General features: G+C 32.7%; 2 protein-coding genes across 2 annotated transcripts; one reads left to right on the top strand and one right to left on the bottom strand.

The window, feature by feature from the left end:
* Positions 1–5,129: 5,129 nt before the first annotated feature.
* LOC106385720 (ATP-dependent Clp protease proteolytic subunit-related protein 1, chloroplastic-like) lies at positions 5,130–7,711 on the top strand. Its single transcript, XM_013825617.3, has 9 exons — positions 5,130–5,473; positions 5,842–5,957; positions 6,071–6,280; positions 6,369–6,473; positions 6,547–6,609; positions 6,708–6,819; positions 7,058–7,119; positions 7,206–7,388; positions 7,478–7,711. The coding sequence occupies exons 1-9, from the start codon at positions 5,236–5,238 to the stop codon at positions 7,556–7,558; spliced, it is 1,170 nt and encodes a 389-aa protein (XP_013681071.1). The 5' UTR covers positions 5,130–5,235; the 3' UTR covers positions 7,559–7,711.
* LOC106385718 (nucleobase-ascorbate transporter 4) lies at positions 7,665–10,759 on the bottom strand. Its single transcript, XM_013825614.3, has 13 exons — positions 10,604–10,759; positions 10,260–10,357; positions 9,994–10,170; positions 9,814–9,914; positions 9,644–9,719; positions 9,490–9,549; positions 9,208–9,392; positions 9,027–9,123; positions 8,792–8,937; positions 8,617–8,708; positions 8,312–8,389; positions 8,061–8,221; positions 7,665–7,990 (listed from the first exon to the last, which is right to left on the bottom strand). Exons 1-13 carry the CDS (start codon positions 10,689–10,691, stop codon positions 7,772–7,774), a joined length of 1,578 nt encoding a protein of 525 aa, XP_013681068.1. The 5' UTR covers positions 10,692–10,759; the 3' UTR covers positions 7,665–7,771.
* Positions 10,760–12,558: the final 1,799 nt, after the last annotated feature.

Here is a 12,558-nt window from a genome sequence, read left to right as displayed (position 1 = left end):
TATATATATATATATATCAAAGAGTCGACGTTCGGTTGTAAATCAAAGAGCCGCTAGTGGGCCCTCAAGGAAAAAAAAAGTAACTGCTATCATGTTATAGAAAAAATAGAACGTGGTGAGTTTAGGAATAGTTAGATACAGTTATTAAAAAGTCAGTTTTTTAAAAAGTTGGTCCAATGGCAATAGATGTAATATCCCAGGGAGAGTTGAGGGCAAATGTTAGAAGTGATTCTGTATTAATAGAATAAACTAGATTTTGACCCGCGTTTTCAAAGCGCGGATTTTTTTTTTTTTTCAATGGTCAAAATATTTAGTAAATGTCATATTTCATATATTTGTGTTTTATTTTATAAAAGACTTAAATTTTTTATCTTTATTTATCGTGTTTCATTTTAAATGACTATTTATGTTAAAAAAATTAAACTTTATTTTTTAATGAATTAAGTTGGTATAACTCTGATAAATTAATTTTATTATGTGGTTAATATTTTTAATAAAAATAATTATATACTTTTAATAAAGATTTATAATTTTCAATGAAAAAAATCAATTTTTTTTATGAATGCTTAAATTATATTAAGAAAAGAAAAAAAATAATTAAGAATGATTGAAAAAGAAAATATTTGAACTTGGATTCAATGGCACAAACGAAAAAAAAATGTGAGAATTGGATATGATTTCTTAATCGGCCCAAATGGCCCAAGAAAGATCTGATGTGGACAGTGGGCTGGATTCGAAAAAAATGTCCCAATATAGATGTGTTATTAATATTACTTGATTGTCCTTAATGAAACATGCAATGTTAGTAAAGAAAAAGGCAAGCTAAGGTAAAAAAGACAATAAGATCCTGCTTTGATAGTATAGATAAAAGGAGCTCAACCGGAACTAAACCGGATCAGACCAATATCTGCTGTAAACAGAAGCAATAATGATCTTGTTGCCTCATGGCTTCCGCCTTCCTTCAAGGCATTCGTTCGGTTCGTCTACTCCATCGGATTTCGGACCTCCGGAACTAATCTCGTGGTGGCCTCTCTCGATTCTTCTCTGATGATAGCACGCCATCTCTTTCTCATGTACTTATTGTTCCCTTGCAGCAATCCAATCAAAGTTAGAGTGAGAGTAACTACTTAGGACTTGAGAAATGTCTGCTTATTCACTCCAATTCTATCAGATTAAGTTCTAAGTAACAGCTGGTGAATTTTTCTTTCATTTGAATGTTTTTTTCTTTATTGGCATCGTAAGAGACTGAAGCTATACGTTTTATTAGCTCGTTTTTTTTTTAACTTTATACTACTGGTGAAATGATGATACTAAAGCTTCTCTTTGTGTAAATCAATTTTGATCATAGGGTGGAACTGTTCTTGTTCAAGGTTTTTTGAAGGGTATATGCTCTCATCGTAGGAACTCGGAGCGAGTAGTGTCAGATTGCTGCGGCTAACCAATGTAAGTTAACTTTAGTGTAAGGAAACGATTGATTGGTTAAAATCTTGCTCTTTTCTTTTAACATAGTTGTATTATCACAAGCTGTGTGCGTTATCTTTTAATGCCACAGGCCAAAGGCTACAACACATGCTATTGAACCCTCAGATCAAATAAAGTATCTTAGCAGCGTAGAAGCTGGTTGGCAGGTACACTCAGTTAACTTCTATGGAGCGTGAATTTGATTTTCATTATCTTTTCTGTATAATGATTTGTGTGTTTTATTACAGAGTAGCCGGATTTATATGGTGACAAACTGACAACAATACAAAGGCTCATTACTTACTGGACTGTAGGTTCTTTAGAAAAAAAAAATATGTTAATGTTTTTAAAAATTTGAACCTTCTTAAAATAAATATAGTATTATTTGTATAAACTTTATATTTTTAATATGTCAAATTGAAATAGAAATAATAAGAATATTTCTATTATTACATTTTCTTAATTATTTTTGTTAATATTGTATTATTTAACGATAGAGAATAATGAAAGTTGTTGTCATTTTAATTCAAATCAAAAATATTTATTAACAATAACAATATGATCTCAGAATTATTTCCATTATTTTTTTGTTTATAATATTATTTTCAATACATAATAATTTTAAATGTTTCATAAGTTAATATAAATTCATGTAAAATATTTTATAATAACTTCCGCTGGCCGATCCTAGTGTTATATATATGATAGTTAAATAGGTTAATGTAATAGTGATCTTGTTTAGAATTGCTACTACTTGTAAACCAACTGTTTGTTTCTGTTTGGATCAATTACGAAAGTTTCTTCTTGCATTGCCATTCTTTGGTTTTGTTTTGTCTAGACAATTTCATTGTTACTATTATAGTGTAGTCAGGAATCTGAGATATATGGCACTAATTGCTTATATTTATCACAAATTCTTATTGAATTGAGTTTTATTTGTATTAATGATTGTTGTTTATTAGGCCTAAGTGATCGAAGGTTAATCTCTTATTCTTCCCTTTACTTGAGAAGAAATTCATCTACAGCGGATTGAAGGTTAATCTCTCTTTCTTTCAATACGACGTTGCAGTTTCCGACATGGATTTTACAGCTATGATTGATGAAAAAACAATTAACCAAATTGTGTTGATTTTCGAATCAAGTCATTTGTTATGGAGAAAATGTCCTCCAAGAAAACCGCCATGGATTCGAGATACAAAAGAGGATCTAAAGACTGAAGGAAGAATCTTTTTGTTGTATGGCAATATACATACAATCGTTGAAAATTGGTCTTTTCAATTTTTTTTCTTACGGTTGAATCAATATATTGGATTCTAAACCGAAAAATATATATAGATCTAAATTGGATTAAGACCAATATAACACAACAAAGATAATTAATTGATGTTTCTAATGCGACAAAGATGTAAAGATCGCAAAACTTCTCAAATATCTTACTCTTTTTTAGTTCTTTTGTTTTTTTATTATATAACCTATGTTATTTGTTATGTTTTCATTGTGTATGTATTTGTAAAAGATCCTTACAAAATCTACTCTATTAAAATAGAGTCCTAAATTTATCTATCATTAAAGTTGTCATTTAAATTTTGGACTATTTCAAATTTGTTAGTATGTTAATTTATGGATCATATCAAGTTAGTTACATTAAAACCAGACAACTTAAATTAAACCAACAATCTTAACCTATTATAAGTAAACCAAACGAATTATCTTCTAATTAAAATTAAAGTGGACCGATTGTATATACAATTATATTAGCAATACAATAACTCTCACTTGGACTAACTTTTTCTAAAGATGAAACTTGCTTTATGATTTTCTCATCGACATCATATCATCACACAAAGAACATGTATATGTTTGGTTTCTTATGTTAATAGAAAGATTAGATATAATAACTCTTTTTACACCTCATTTTCGTGACATATGTTAATATGCTCTAAGTTGATTGATTCTTTGTTAAACTTAGAGATACCTACCATTATGAACATAATATGTTATTATATAAACTTCAATCATATATAAACTTCAATCATATAAAATATAACTTATGCAAAATTGTTTTTTTGAAATACAGTAGAAGTTAGAAATTACATTATTTTTTATTTACTAATTTCATAAACAATCCTTATCTACAAGAAAATTAGAAAGATAGAGAAATTGTCAAAAATATCACATTCATAATACTATTTTTCATGTTTACAGTAATCACTTTTACTCTCATTTTTAAAGAGAGAAAAAAACATTTATAACCATAGGATTAACTAATCTAGACTTATGTTTTAAAATTGAAAGGTGTGGTATGGTTTCTGGAATGTGAAATTTATGATTCCAATAAATATATAAATACAAACTTAAAATTATATAAATTTTTTAAAAATAATTTCAAAAAAAAATTTCGATTTTCAAGGGTGTAAGAGTCTTTTTATTTTTTATGAAGAATATATTTTTGAAAATGTCTCTTTAATGGTGATAAACATCAATAATAGTATCAACAAAACAGTAAACATGAAAATTTCTGAGAAATATATTATTAAGAAAGATTTGATGAAATCTAGACTAACTTGACTTGCACACCAAATAATCAATAACTACAATTTATTTTTTTACGACATTCTCTTATTTGAAAGTTGATTTTTTTGCCAAACAAGATTTTCTCCCTTATTTTTCGACCTCCCTATTATATTCACATGTTAAATTATAAAAAGATATATATATATAAGAAAAAAATAATACCCATAAAACATATATTAAAATTATATAATATAATCTCAGTTAATTTAAATTGTCCATATATTTTAAAAACATATTAAACTATATCATAATTTTTTGTCCAAACTTATATTCTTAAAAGTAAATCCAAAAAATATTTGCGCCAAATATGTTAATAATATATTTTAAATAACATATAAAAATATTTTAAAGAACATAAATTGACAATCACATTTTTATATCAAAATATTAAATTACAAACGAAAATTCTAACATTATAAGAAAAAAACACCATGTACAACATTTAAAATTTATGCACACAAAAAAAACACCATGTACAAAATATTTTGTAACAACACCACAATTCAATATATCTTTAAAAATGTATTATTTACAAATAAATAACATAAAAATATTATATAAATATATATTACCACTATTTTTTCTGTAAAAAGTAGATATAACAATATCCGTGCACAGCGCGGATCCGTATCTAGTTATTAATAAAGTTAAATTGTTAGAAAAAGCAAATATCCACCTAGAGATATAGAAAAGACATTTGAGAAAAATAAATTCCAACTAATAATAAAGCAAACAAAAAAATAATTTTTGTTTAATTAAATAATTTATCTAATAATATATTATTTAATATACTATGTATAATAAAAGAAACTAGGTTGTTAATTAGGTAACCAGATCGTCTAGATATTTAAGGAATCAAATCTTAATTGTTATTAATATCATTTTTTTTTTTGGTCAAAGTTATTAATATCATATAAGAAAAGTAATTTCTTAAGCAAAACCCCTGATTAATAAAAATAGATATGAAACCGGGCAGAAATTTATCGAGACGGAGCCGGTTAAAGACACTGATTGATCTGTACCGGTACCAAGACCAAACCGATTCTGGTTTGGTAGAGATTTGACTGTGCTTACTTGCATCATCTTCATCTGACGACAGCAAAAACGACAAGCAATCCCTAGTTTCACCTCAAACATCCCCAAACTAAACACATCCTTCGTTCCAAACTTCCAATCATCTTCTTCTTCATCGGATCAAATATGGCGACTTCGATGATGGTCTCTCCTCTTGCTCCACAGCTCAACCATGAATCTGTCTGTTCCAAGTTCGTGCTTCCCAAATCACCCTTCATGTCGGGATCTAAGCTCTTCTCCTCGAACATGCCTTGCTCTAGCGTTCCTCGACGCACAAGAAGACCGAACTGCTTCGCTTCTGCTAAAGATATGAGCTTTGACCACATCCCCAAACAATTTCGTGGAGACAATCTCAAAGATGGAGGTTTTCTACTTCTCCCTCAGCTTTGTGCTTTTACTTTTTTTTTTCCTTCGTATAGATTTGTTATTAGGTCTCAACCTTATCCGTTTAGGTTGTCTTTCTTTGGTGATGAATTGGGTCACAAAGTTCTCTATTTTCCTCTGATTCTTTAGCTTACACGAACTACCTTAGTGCTAAAGATTATGTCTTTGGCTCCACCAGTTTCAACAAGTAGTGAAAGCCTTTTGCCCTTTATATGTTATGTTGTCTGTGTAATATGGAATCTTAAAATATTAGTTTGATTGCTGCAACTCTTTGTTGAGATTTCAATTCGTCAATATTTGCTTTCAACTTGATCTGACATTCTATGTTCCTTGCCTTTTTTTTTTAAGTGACGCAGAACTTCAAGAATGTACCACAGTATTTCTACGGTCTTAATCCAGCTCAAATGGATATGTTCATGACAGAGGACAGCCCTGTCCGCAGGCAAGCGGAGAAAGTTACAGAGGTTAATATTCTCTTTTAATCCATCTTATCATATTCCATTTTACAGTTACAAAGTTTCTTCTCTAATATATGAGTCTTTGTCTTTTTTTTGGCATGCTTCTTTGTTGTTAATAGGAAAGCATCTCGTCCAGAAGAAATTATTTGGACAACGGAGGAACGTGGAGTATGTCTGGTATGAATGCAGCAGATCCTAGGAGATACAGCATGAGTGTCCAAATGTACAGAGGTGGAGGCGGCGGCGGAGGATCTGCAAGACCAAGAACTGCTCCTCCGGATTTGCCTTCTTTGCTTTTGGATGCTCGCATATGCTACCTTGGCATGCCAGTAAGACTTCTCCATGTGTCGATATTAACTTACTGTTACTATGTTTCCTCTCTGCTCAGGCATTGATCTTGCTTCGATTCACTCGCAGATCGTACCTGCAGTTACTGAGTTACTCGTTGCTCAGTTTATGTGGTTAGACTATGACAACCCAGCAAAGCCCATCTACCTATACATAAACTCACCCGGGACTCAGGTCAGTTCAATTAAGTCTTTTGATGGAATTATCTGGACAATCTGCTTATTTTATTTTGCTAAATGCCATGTAGAATGAGAAGATGGAGACTGTTGGGTCAGAAACAGAGGCTTATGCCATAGCTGACACCATTTCTGTAAGTCTATCTTACTAAAAGAATCTGTGCATTTATATTCATTGTGATGATACAGTAATCAATTCACTTTTCTATTCTTTTTTTGTGTGGGTTAAAAGTATTGCAAATCAGATGTATACACTATCAACTGTGGCATGGCTTTTGGTCAAGCAGCAATGCTTCTTTCTCTCGGTAAAAAGGGTTATCGTGCAGTTCAGCCACATTCATCAAGTATGGTTCTCTCCTCTCAAAATATATCTACTTTTAGACTTCAAATGCTAACGGACAAAACCGCACCGCAGTTAGTATTAAAAAAGTCTTTACATTTACGTTTTTGTTACTTTTAGAAACCGCACTTTAGTTGTTGTTCCGCATGTTACCATTCGAAGCCTTAAACTTGCATTAGATCATGACATGCTTATTAGTACCTCTTGTGGAAGCTTCTAAGTTCTGATGTTTTATGGTGCAGCAAAATTGTATCTGCCAAAAGTAAACAGATCAAGTGGAGCTGCCATTGACATGTGGATTAAGGTGGCCCTCTCACTCTTGTACTCTCTTATGTAATCCCTTGAAATTTTCTTCACTTGTACTGTTAATGAATATTCCTCCTCTGACAGGCCAAGGAGCTCGATGCAAATACTGAGTATTACATTGAGCTGTTAGCTAAGGGAACAGGTAAAACCAAAGAGCAGATCAACGAGGACATCAAGCGACCTAAATATCTCCAAGCACAAGCAGCCATTGACTATGGTATCGCAGACAAGATAGCTGACTCGCAGGATAGTTCCTTCGAGAAGCGAGTATGTTTCAAATTATACTTTGTATCAACCTAAACCAAGTTGTCTTTATGTTGGCTTTCATGTTAAAATCGAAAAATACGTTTGTTTAGGATTACGATGGATCTCTGGCCCAGAGAGCCATGGGAAGACCTGGAGGAGGCAGTCCAACATCTCCAGCCGGACTAAGATGATCAGTTTACTCACCAGAAAAGAAAAGAGTTTGAATCTCAATTTGCCTAGTCACTCTGGAATATGTAGCTGTTACAATCTCTAAGCAAACTCATGCGAAAGTGTTGGTAACAAGAAAAACAAGATTATTTAGAAACATAATTTTCTAGTTGGAATCTTGCTTTTGTGGTACATATATATATCTCTAGATGCTGAAGAAACTGAGTCTCAGATTTTTAGAAAGAAGGGAAGAATCGATTGAGGTTATAAGGCAATGCGTAGAACTCTCCAGTTCGAGTGTCAGTGTAGTAGACTCTGAACTTCTCCCACCAATGTCTTCCACTGTCTCTCCTCACCGAGGGGTGTCCGTAGCTATGAGTACAGTCCAACAAGAAGGCTGCCATTATCCCAACGGTTGCAGCCGAAGAGAATATCACTTGCATTATCACATTGAACTGCGTCCATGACAAACGAATCAGTACACACAAGACAAACAAACATAAAGTGATGATGTAATACACTTACAGCAGAAGTGCGAGTGTGAACGGGTCCACGACCAGAGATAAATAGATACTCTGTGAAGTATTGTGCGACAGATAGACCGATGAAGATGGAGAAGCCGAGGATGAATTTAGTCCTGAAGCTGTTTAAGTTGCAGAACTGAAGCAGGCCAAGTCCTGCAGAAGCTGTTCACAAGGTCCTCTGCCTGATCTCAATCACATTTATAGAAAAAGCTAAAATGAGTAGAAAGAGTCTAGTTCTTGAGATATACATACCAACATAGGCGAATAGAACACAGTACAATGCTGCAAATATCGGTAATGGTATCGACGCAAGAACAGCCCCAAACTTGCCTGTATTTTTTTCACAAGGTTAGTAATGGTTAAGAGTAATGTTCTAAAAATCGGTGTAGGGTGCGAATCGTATCTAAAGAAAACGATTTTTCTTAACCGATTTTTCTTAACCGATTTTTTTTTCTGAAATCGCATCCGCCTAATCATTAATCTCCTATAAAAAGTATATAATTACTGCCTAGCAATTAAAATTGTTTCCAAGTAATTTCACATGATTGGAGTATTACCAAAAATGGAGAAGAAGATCATGAAACCAGCAGATATCTGAACCACTCTTCTGCTCCCAACCTTTGTTAGTCCAAGCAGCCCTGTATTTTCACTACAAGAACAAACAAAAAAACAACAAAGTTTAAGATCCGGCACCTGAGAACGTTCTATATTAAAGAGATTTGATTTCATTACACCAAAGCTGTTGAACCGGTTGCAGTTCCAAACAATCCATTCAGCAAAACGCCTACGCCTTGCCATCCGATGCCACGGCTAAGCACCGAGGGAGGTATATGGGTCGCACTACCAAATCTTGAAGCAGCAATGAGTGAACCTGTCGTCTAACAAAGATCAAACATAAAGACCCTAATCTTTCAGCAAGATCATCCTTTTGTAAACCAAGAATGTGAGCTGGGATGTTGATCAAAACCTCGACAATAGCCACGTAGGAAGCAGCTATCATTGCGAATGCATCGCTTGCATGAAAGCTTGGGCGTCCCCACTGCAACGGATATGGAATTTTCACCCTAAGAAAGAACGAAGACATTGTTCAGACAAATCCTATGCTTTTATCGTGAAACAGAGGAAATACAAATGAAAGATTAAGAGACCATGGGGAAGCACTAATGAGACCGGACCGGTCTGTTCGACAGCTGAGCTGTGTACTGTCAGGTCTTTTATTGTAAGCTCCAGCTGCTGTCAGAATCTCTGCGTAAGCCCATACGATCGCTACCGTGAACAGAACAGCGAACTGCTCGCATATCGATCTCTTACACTTGAACAAGTGGGGAAGATACTTGAAGATTGTAGCACACGCAACAACATACACACAATCATTGTCAGAGATTCAGAACTACTGGGTTTGTATAAAATCTTACAAAATTAACTTCCACCTGAGATAAGATTATGAGTATGATCAACGCTGGGAGTCCAATCTCTACACATCTCGCAAGCTGCAACATAAAAGACTATTCTTAAGCCCCACGCAAAACACACAACAACCTAAACCTAATTGATGTTTTATGGAGTTAATCTTGAATAATTTACCTGAGGAAACGCAAGCACGACGAGGCCAATTCCGGTGAGAATCACGAGAGGAGCAGCTGAGAGAGGGGTAAGAAACCTACCCAAAAAAAAAGAAGCAAAACATTAGTGTTTTTATGTTACTTGTCGCACAAGTAATTGTACAACACGAGTTCTTTGTCCTTCTTCCTGACCTAACCAAGATTCTCCACAAGCCAAAGAAACCCATGACCATGTGAAATATAGCAGCAATGATGAGAGCTCCTTGAATTGCTCTCATTGTCTCCTCAAATCTCTGTATCAATAACATTTATTTTCAGGACTAAACTCTCAAATGTTTTCAAAGAAAAAGAAGAAGTGGGTTGTCATTTAACCACGTGAGGATGAAGATAGTAAGTGAATCGGTAAGAGAAAGTGATGTATAGAGCAGGGATGACGTAAGCATAAGAAGCTCCGATTACGACAGGAAGTCTACTCCCGAATAAACTCTGTAGTAACGTGTTTATTCCCGACACGAACAGGACTGTGTTTATCACTTCCGCTTTCTGCACCTGATAATGACGTCATAATCTCAATTTTTATCCGTTTAAGAAAAAACAGTGCGTCATAATTAGGAGTTGAGATTGATGTTAATGCTTACATCGCCACCACCCATGAGAGGAACGAGTATGGAAGGTATTATTACAGTAGTTCCTAGCATTACAATGTAATGTTGAAACCCTTGAACTATTCCTTCAGCTGCATCATCAATCATATAAACACAAATAAACAAGTTGTGTAACCATTTATCACCATTAATACACACATGAATTCATTCGGTTAGACATTAAACCTAACTTGGCGGCTAGTATAGAAAGAGTTATTGATCTATTTTTCCACGAGAACTATCAATCATATGCATTCCAAACTAAGACATGGTGCTGAATCTCTTTAAGAAAATAACGAACAAGTAACTAAATACTAAATGAAATTTAACAGACATACGCCAATTTGGAGAGCTGGATACACAATATTCAACTCCTGGAAGCTGATCTTTAACTGGAAATGGCGCAAAATCATCGATTTTAGCCATAACTCTCTGCAACTTTCTTTCTTTGGTTAGCTTTTCGATAACTTCTACTATATTTGTGAGAGCTATATATTCAAAACTTTTGCTTAAAATGGCTTCAAAGGTGTTAAAACGTTAGGCGGGCAACTATGTTGACTGTTTCTTTTCTTCCTTGTGTTCACGTGCACGTAATTAACACTAATGCAATTTGTATAAAGAGAAATGAACCGGACTAACGCACTGGTTTGACTTAACCAGATTTTCCCACTTTATCTGATGTGTAAGATTACAAAGTCCTGTAAACTTTTTGAAGGAGCAAATTATTCTCATCTTAATGCCCAAAAGTATACAACTAACTCCATCAACCATTTAAACATTCTCTTCTCTCCTTTTTTTTTACCAAAGTTGAGCATAATGTATAAAATTCTTGACTAATTGTTGGCTTAGTTAAGAAAATTTAAAATAATAATAGTACCGGTAGAAGAACTAACCAATTTAGCAAAGTTCAATTTAGATGATATATATATTTTTTGTAAAAGGCCTTCAATATAAAGATCAATACATTTTTCAACAATATAAAGAACGACATACAACTTTTTTGATGTTCAAAAAAAAAAAAAGACATACAACTTTTTTGTAAAATCAAATTGCAGATAATAGATGCATGTATATGAATATACTATTCTACGAACAACATTTCTTCTTTTATTTTTTGGAATAAATAGTTTAAGGAAATACCTTTTCTGAATTATTATTGGATTGTTACTTGAATTTATAACTGGTAAATATAGTATAACCTTTTTAAATTAATAATCTATAGATTAATATACACTAAAAACTTCTATAAAATAATATAATTTTATAGTCCCAAATTAAGTTTTTGGTTCAATTAATATATTGATAAATTAATAACTTCTATAAATTAATAAAAAATTATAGTTTTAGTGTAGTCCCAACATTATTAATTTATAGAGGTTTCAATGTATATTCATATTTTCACAAAAGACTTATTTAGTGGATTTTTAATTGGGATATGATAAAAATATAAACATACAATTTTTATCATAACTAATTATACTATCCTAGTCTCTTTTTTTCTGAAAATATGTATCTTATATATATATGTTAAGAAAGTCAAAAATGGGAGGATGAAAATATAAAAGATATGGAGTCCGCTGCACTATTTGCACAGTGAATCCTACTTTTTAACTTCTATATAAACGATCGTTTCGATCGTTTATAAACACACCATCTCTTCTTCTTCTAATAACACATTCTCTCTTGTTATCAGTGTTATCTTCTTCCTACGAGTATAAAAATTTGCTTTATTCAAATTCTTGCGATACCATAAAATTTCGGTTCTTTTTATAACATGTTATCAGCACGATCACTCTGCGATTCGTTAAAATTTATTTGTATCATTTATACCCTGCTATAATGGTCGGTATACCGTCTCTACTATTATTTATATCATGTTTAAATGGCCGGAATACCGCCTATATTATTTATTAATAATTTAATTAATTTATTGGTCGGCCGAGCCGCCTTATATTCTGTTTATTGTTAATTGGTCGGCCGAGCCGCCTTATATTCTGTTTATTGTTAATTGGACGGCCGAGCCGCCTTTTATTCTGTTTATTGTTAATTGGTCGGCCGAGCCGCCGTATAATTTATTACTCTGTATTGACCGGCTGAGCAGTCGCAGGATTTGTTGCCATAATTTTTACCTTTATTAATTTTTATGAAATTTTATAGATTTGATTGACTGTTTAATATAATATTTTCAGACTGATTTTTGTTGCACTCGATTTATCACTAACGGTCACAAAGAAAAAATTTCAAAATTTTTTTCCTTTCTCAAACGGTCATGAACGGTAATTTTCATCTATAA

The sequence above is a fragment of the Brassica napus genome, chromosome C3, assembly GCF_020379485.1.
Source record: "Brassica napus cultivar Da-Ae chromosome C3, Da-Ae, whole genome shotgun sequence".
In the NCBI taxonomy this organism is placed as follows: Eukaryota; Viridiplantae; Streptophyta; class Magnoliopsida; order Brassicales; family Brassicaceae; genus Brassica; species Brassica napus.
This window is presented reverse-complemented; position numbering and strand designations above follow the sequence as displayed.

What these genes read in the sequence shown, in the direction of transcription:
- LOC106385720 (XM_013825617.3), top strand. Translation starts at nt 5,236, where the DNA reads ATGGCGACTTCGATGATGGTCTCTCCTCTTGCTCCACAGCTCAACCAT. An exon ending in CCATAGCTGACACCATTTCT is followed by an intron (nt 6,610 to 6,707) that starts GTAAGTCTATCT and finishes GTGGGTTAAAAG; the next exon opens with TATTGCAAATCAGATGTATA. An exon ending in CCATTGACATGTGGATTAAG is followed by an intron (nt 7,120 to 7,205) that starts GTGGCCCTCTCA and finishes CTCCTCTGACAG; the next exon opens with GCCAAGGAGCTCGATGCAAA.
- LOC106385718 (XM_013825614.3), bottom strand. Translation starts at nt 10,691, where the DNA reads ATGGCTAAAATCGATGATTTTGCGCCATTTCCAGTTAAAGATCAGCTT. An exon ending in ATCCAGCTCTCCAAATTGGC is followed by an intron (nt 10,358 to 10,603) that starts GTATGTCTGTTA and finishes TTGATGATGCAG; the next exon opens with CTGAAGGAATAGTTCAAGGG. An exon ending in GATCTTCTTCTCCATTTTTG is followed by an intron (nt 8,390 to 8,616) that starts GTAATACTCCAA and finishes AAAAAAATACAG; the next exon opens with GCAAGTTTGGGGCTGTTCTT.